Source organism: Haliotis rufescens, unplaced genomic scaffold, assembly GCF_023055435.1.
Source record: "Haliotis rufescens isolate VD_foot unplaced genomic scaffold, xgHalRufe1.0.p SCAF_7, whole genome shotgun sequence".
Classification (NCBI taxonomy): domain Eukaryota; kingdom Metazoa; phylum Mollusca; class Gastropoda; order Lepetellida; family Haliotidae; genus Haliotis; species Haliotis rufescens.
This window is the reverse complement of record NW_025964361.1, coordinates 22,326,340-22,334,108: the sequence shown is the minus strand read 5'-3', so window position 1 is coordinate 22,334,108 and position 7,769 is coordinate 22,326,340. Positions and strand designations below refer to the sequence as shown.

Here is a 7,769-nt window from a genome sequence, read left to right as displayed (position 1 = left end):
TGTCTCATTTATATTGAGTCACATTTTTGGCTAGGGGCCAGTGGTCGCATTCTTTTGGAGACGCATTAGTTTCATGATTTACATCTTCTTTGATCATGGGTAACCAACCAATCAGTGTTCAGGAATGCGTATAGATATTGCCTCAAAGTTTACTTACGCTGTCCTTATAGATGGTAGCACTATTTCTTGTCATGCTAAATTTGGTTGCTGACTGGGATGTTTCTGACTCTCATATCATGTATATTGCTGACTGGGATGTTGCTGACTCTTATATCATGTATATTGCTGACTGGGTCAGTGGGATGTTGCTGACTCTTATACCATGTATATTGCTGACTCGGTCAGTGGGATGTTGCTGACTCTTATATCATGTATATTGCTGACTGGGATGTTTCTGACTCTTATATCATGTATCTTGCTGACTGGGATGTTTCTGACTCTTATATCATGTATATTGCTGACTGGGATGTTGCTGACTCTTATGTCATGTATATTGCTGACTGGGATGTTGCTGACTCTTATATCATGTATATTGCTGACTGGGATGTTTCTGACTCTTATATCATGTATATTGCTGACTGGGATGTTTCTGACTCTCATATGTATATTGCTGACTGGGATGTTTCTGACTCTTATATCATGTATATTGCTGACTGGGATGTTGCTGACTCTTATATCATGTATATTGCTGACTGGGATGTTGCTGACTCATAAATCATGTATATTGCTGACTGGGATGTTGCTGACTCTTATATCATGTATATTGCTGACTGGGATGTTTCTGACTCTAATATCATGTATATTGCTGACTGAGATGTTGCTAACTCTTATATCATGTATATTGCTGACTGGGTCAGTGGGATGTTGCTGACTCTTATATCATGTATATTGCTGACTGGGATGTTGCTGACTCTTATATCATGTATATTGCTGACTGGGTCAGTGGGATGTTGCTGACTCTTATATCATGTATATTGCTGACTGGGGTGTTGCTGACTCTTACATGTATATTGCTGACTGGGATGTTGCTGACTCTTATATCATGTATATTGCTGACTGGGATGTTTCTGACTCTTATATCATGTATATTGCTGACTGGGATGTTTCTGACTCTTATATCATGTATATTGCTGACTGGGATGTTTCTGACTCTTATATCATGTATATTGCTGACTGGGATGTTGCTGACTCTTATATGTATATTGCTGACTGGGATGTTGCTGACTCTTATATCATGTATATTGCTGACTGGGATGTTTCTGACTCTTATATCATGTATATTGCTGACTGGGATGTTGCTGACTCTTTTATCATGTATATTGCTGACTGGGATGTTGCTGACTCTTATATCATGTATATTACTGACTGGGATGTTGTTGACTCTTATATCATATATATTGCTGACTGGGATGTTGCTGACTCTTATATCATGTATATTGCTGACTGGGATGTTGCTGACTCTTATATCATGTATATTGCTGACTGGGATGTTGCTGACTCTTATATCATGTATATTGCTGACTGGGTCAGTGGGATGTTGCTGACTCTTATATCATGTATATTGCTGACTGGGATGTTGCTGATTGATCATATGTTGCTGCTGGTGTTACACATCATTCACTCAATCCATGTATGGTTTCAGGATAACATCAAGAGTCCTTCCACAAAGCAGCTCAGGATGAACTTTGATAGCAAGATGCCATCAGCTGAGGGGGTGGGTGACCCGGAGCTGGCCAGCTTCATACAGATGGAGTCACAGAAGGCCCAGCTTCAGTCACAAATCCACAAACTGTCGGACATCTGCTGGGACACGTGCATGGACAAACCCAGAGACAAACTGGACGGTCGGACAGAGACCTGTATGAGGAACTGTGTGGAAAGATTCATAGATACCTCCTTGCAGATCACCAACCGATTCCAGCAGATGCTTCTACGCGGCACGCAGTGATGAGGCTGACTATCTGAATGATGTGCACATGATTGCCTGAATATATGTGTGAGCTTGACAGAGAGTAGACAGACAGACTCTAGAGGTCAATGTTTAGATCAGTTGTTGACATGATGATTGTGTAGTGAGAGAGTTCACTACACAGTCAGTGCAACACAAGACGAAGAACTCCAAGTGTGGGTAATGGAATGTATTGACCTGTTCTACATGTATAGAGATATTCCAAAGAAAATTGTTTCAACTGTTTTGCAATATTTTCATTCACAAAATTAACAAATGGGTTATGTCTGACCAGACCTGAATGGAAGAACTACATTAAAAGGTTGATGGAGGATAGTCTGCTGAAAACATGGTATTGATCTGAGAAGTAAGCATGTTACACATAGATAACACATTTAGAACATAATTTTAATAGGAGGCAAATGGACAACACATGTGATTTGATTAAAGAACCTTTTGGGAGCAGTCAAACAATTCTTTCGGATAAACATCTTTATTCCCTGGGGTGTTGGGTGGGGTTAACAAATCTGCAAGTTTTTCATGTGACAAATCAGCATGTCAAGGGATTTACAGATTAAATCCATTATAACAGCTCTGTGTTCATATTCTTACTCTGAAAGGTCTGTGTGTCTAAGGTATATACATGAGAATAAGTTGAATACAAAACCAGTTAATTTGATATTCTTGAAACACTGATGGTTACCAAATCATTGCGAATGAGGAATCACTTGACATAGAATCCTCTTTGTGGATGTTCTACTTTGAAAAATTTGATCGGTTTACTAATGGAACTTGGCACAATGTTCACAGCATGTTATTTTCCCATCATTGTTTTGAGTATATGCTGGTAATCAGGATAATGGTCATTCCTGGAAAAGCTGTCAATATGGCTACATTCTGGCAAGTCCTATTATACATGTTAATAATCATGTCATATTTCATGCAACAGTACATTCTAGACAGTTAATAAAATGTTATCCTTTTGTTAGTTGCATTTTAGTTTGTTTGCTGTTATTCATGACAATCAGCAATATTCTGCTAGCTGTAAGTAATCCGGACTGGGCCACAGTGGTGGGGCAGTGGGGTAGCCCAGTGGTTAAATCGCTTTCTCGTCATGTTCGATTACCCACATGGGTACAATGTGTGAAGCCCATTTCTGGTGTCCCCTGCTGTGATAGTGCTGGAACATTGCTAAAAGCGGCGTAAAACCATACTCACTCACTCATACCAGTGGTTGATAGCATGACCAACATGTAGGCATGAGGACACACAGTCAACTAAAGACCCAGCCGTTGACCACCCGATCGTTGACCACATCTGCAGCCTAGTGGATATAGACGCCTCTAGGAGAGCAGAAGGTCGGTGGTAAGATCCTGTGCGCGTTGAAGGCATCATACCAAAAGATAGTAAAAAGATGGTACTTGATGTTACCCTGCCTGGTGCTCGTAATTATGGGCATAAGACAAGGACTGGCCTCACGTGCAACCTTCAACGCAGACCTTCAGACCTGTTTCACCTCACCTCACCTCACTTCACCACCCGATCGGGTGGTCGGGTAGCCTAGTGGTTAATATATTCACTCACCACCCCATCGACCCACAAGACAAAGTTGGGGTACTGAAGTAAGGGACCTGTTCTCAGTCAGATTTTCCAACCACAGGGAAGACACATTCCCACCAAATACTTTGTTAAAGCAATTTCGTTTTAACTGACATTTTAACTTTTAAAGTATATGTAGTGTAATTGGTTTCTGGGCAGGTGGTGGAGTCAGTAGATGCTCTTCAGAAACGTGTGGTCATGTTTAGCCACCTGGGAACCATTATCTTCATTAGCCAAATGAAAAACTTGAAAGTAAAGATTCCTTGTTCCAGAATATCGTGTAACTTGCTCGTGAAGGTCGTTTGGTGATTAAGGGATATTGTCTTTCCGTCTGTGTGCGTTTTATGTTTGATGTAAGTGTTGATGTCGATAGTCTGTTTTGAATGTTAGCTGAACATAATTTATCGTCTGTGTAAAAGCTTGGAATCTACTGGAGACACGACATTTGGAAAGAGGTGTACATATCCCCAGGGTGACCATGGCTGTCATTGGTAATTGGACGCATGGATAGCATTGATGTTTCCTGGACATGAAGTAACTCAAATCTGTATCAAGTGCACTATTCCCATGTGAACACATCTGGAATTAGTGATTAACTCGATACTGAGCACCACACATGACGTCGAATGCTCAGCGAACAAGGTACTACGTCGTGTGCGCCCGCATGCTGAAGTAAATTCACGTGTATGTTCATTTCAGTGGGTTTTGTTTACGTGTAACATGCGCTTCATTGAGTATGAGAAGAAGCAGTCATAAAATATTGTTCGATCGTAGAAGGATTTCAGCGTCCTCATTATTCGACGCCAATTAATGAAAACAAGGCACTGTTGAAGCAGTGTGCGATATACAGAGGCCCCAAAACGAAAACGAAACTGCTCGAAGCTAGTTCTACAAGACCATAACAAGACGCTGTTCGAAGCAGTGTGCCATATAAATAGGCCTTTAAAACACAATTTATATATTGCAAAAATGTAATTAAAAAACTATATGCAAAAGTGTATGAGTATTTAAGTGACACTCTTAAATGATGCCTATAATTAGTTGCGTGCATATTTGTCCACTTCTTTCGTTGTGAAAGATCCGGGGTAGAATAGGTCTTGAGCAACCCATGCTTGCCGTAAATGGCGCCTGCTTGTCGTTAGGGGCGACTAACGGGATCGGGTGGTCAGGCTCGCTGACTTGATTGATGTATGTCATCGATCCCAATTGCGTGGATCGATGCTCATGATATCAATCACTGGATTGTCTGGTCCAGATTTGATTATTTACAGACCGCCGTCATATAAATGGAATATTGCTGATTACGGCGTTAAACAACAAACAAACAAAGCACAGCCTCGTCCCTATATAAACGGGGGATGTGACATTGACGGATAATCCTTTGTCGACGTTCTTGGAGGACAAGTCGTCGATGTGGCCTGGCTGATTGAGGGTGAGAGTTGGTCGACATAGTTGACTGTTGGTGTGTATGTACCAGATACTGGGATAGGTGTGGTAGTGCTGGTTGGAATGTAGAATTCCATATTAGAAACGCAAGGACTTAGTATATGCAACTCTCTCCCTTTACGAGAGGCATGCAAAAATAAACGCCTTGGTTTTGATAACAAACTCGATTTCTTTATGATATTTAGATCTCGTAACGTATTTATTGATGCACATTGTATTTATCTACCATGTACTATAAATCAATTCTGTCTTGGAAGCAAAGTCCAACTGTTTGTCCTTTACCTGTTTTCATAGGCGATATGACATGAATCCTGTCAATGAGAATCTCACAACACGTTACGAGCACTTGACGTCATGGGTGACACGAGGGTCGCAATTTCACAGTAAACGAGCAGAGTGTTTGTTTGTTTTTGTTTTTTTCTTAACTCAGCACTTAACAGCAGCAATATTCCAGCTATATGACGGCGTTCTTTGAATAAGAGTCTGGACCAGACCATCTAGTGACTGACATCTTGAGCATCGATCTACTCAACTGAGATACGATGACATGCATCAACCAAGTCAGCGAGCCTGACCACCCGATCCCGTTAGTCGCCTCTGAGGATAGGCATAGTCGCCTTTTACGGCAAGCATGGGTTGCTGAAGACCTATCTTAACCCGGATCTTCACGTATTCATGAGCTGAGTGAAGCAGATATGTCCAAATGTATACTTTCTTTACCCCGGCAGTTTAGGTTCTTCTGCCCATCAGTTTATATTTCTGTTAATTCAACCACAGTGCTGCATGGCATGTACTGTACCGGGTCAAAACACTCTTGTTCAAAATCAACAATGCCTTTGAACTATATCATAACACCCAGAAGCAAATCTTCCTCTTGACTGCTTCCATGACAGTCACACACCATAATGTTACCATGTGGAGTTGTAGATTACAATAATTACAGGAAGGAATTGACCTTTCAGTGTCCAGAAAGACGCTTGAACCTTGACTATCAAGTCTGAGATATTTTTTACGAAAGTCCAGTTGCTTCTCACACTGACATGGATATTCCTGTGAGGTGTATATACTCCATGAATTCCCGTGCCCCAGTTGTCCGGTTGCTGGTAACCTGTTATCACTACACGGGTATGCAGTCCACCAAGACAACACGTCTCCTCAGTGGATGTAAATAGATCGTAACGTGTTTACAACCAGTGTCTTGTTAAGCAAAGGAAAGCAGAACTCATCCAAACAGATGGTAATTTTGAAGGCTGCGGACATATCGATATACATTATATTACCAATAACGATCATTTTAAAGTAATTAGATAACCCTTTCATGAATTATTAAAAAAAGACTTGTGATGACGTCAAGCTGTTGCTGTTGTCGTTGATTCAGAGCTAGGAATTCACTGGTCATTCTGAACGTGCGCTTTAGGCAAGTCAGACTGACGCAACTACATGTCATTATGCAAATTATAGAGAATTACGATACAAACCATAACATGGTTTTAGTTGGAGAAATCACTGGAATCTGTGGATCCCGGAAGTAGAACCACGAGATTCGCATGGTTTCTCCTTTACCAAACGTAAGTCCAAACGTAGGGATTTATTTCAGGTTTGAGAAAGTAGGGATGTGTTTGAAGTTTCACAACATACATATCTGCAATTGCCGGCTGGCGGAAAAGAATCACCTCTTCCCAGCAAGACCTCTCCCCAACGAGGCGATTCTCATTGAGTCACTCGCATGCCCCCTTCAATTGAAAATCGTAGTGCACACCGTTCTTTGGGTAAGAATATATCTGATCGATCAAAGGAGGTGGGTGTAATCCTCAAACACAAATGTTTTCAAATTCGTAGGCAATGGTCACGATTTATATACATCTAGTCCTTTGTTTCCATTTTTGAGAATGTCAATCTTTAGGAATATGTTCGGGCGAAGATATATTTATCTCTTTTTCAAAGTAAGGGACGCAATTCAAATCTTCGCCACGGTTGTCAGTGGTTTGTTTGATACTTTCATAATCACAATTGTATTTATTTCGACTGATATATATCTATTGTAAGCTTAGTCAGCCTAGTTTGAAATATACTGCCGACAGAAATGAGGGTAGTCTTAATGTTAGCCGTCAAAATTATGTTTGTTAGTGTTGCAGTTTGCGTTTGGGTGGTCTATTCATTGAAACGTTTGCTCCTTCGAAAAACCCCATTGTGTTTCTCTCTTTGTACTCTGTGTGAAGCGTATTCTTGATGCCACCAGTCGTGATATGGTTGGTAGTTTGCTAAAAGCGACATGACACTCTACTCTTGACCCTGCTATCATATAAGACGGTTGGGATGGTATATCATATCCTATATAAAGGAACGCAAATGCCATCTAGGAGAACAATATGTGAAATGTAGGACTTCCTCATTGACACATCTATGTAAAATTTTGGGGTACGACATTTGCATATAAATCGGAGTCAATACAAGGTCCTTTTGCCAAAGCTGAGGGTATATCGATGGTCTGGTATCGTTCAATAACCATTCCAATTCTTTTCCACTGATTTCCCAACCTGAAGTAGAAATAAAAGAGATGCATGAGACCGCTTCGTCTGTTTCAAATTTAGATCTATGCACAAAGATTCAGATCACCAAAACAAACTCTCCACAAGACCGTATCGTAAGAGGGATGACTTAAACTTTCCTTTTATGTCCAACATCTCATCTTTTGAGGTACAATCGAGCATGCCCTTTCGAAGATTTCAAAGAGTGTCTTGCGAGCTTCCTAAAAAAATGTTTCATCAAGGTTACA

The 7,769-nt window shown here is 40.7% G+C and overlaps 1 protein-coding gene across 1 annotated transcript; it reads left to right on the top strand.

The window, feature by feature from the left end:
• The first annotated feature begins 322 nt into the window (after positions 1-322).
• Positions 323-1,948, top strand: LOC125376186 (mitochondrial import inner membrane translocase subunit Tim8-like). Its single transcript, XM_048388130.1, has 2 exons — positions 323-340; positions 1,643-1,948. Exons 1-2 carry the CDS (start codon positions 323-325, stop codon positions 1,946-1,948), a joined length of 324 nt encoding a protein of 107 aa, XP_048244087.1.
• The last annotated feature ends 5,821 nt before the right edge of the window (positions 1,949-7,769 follow it).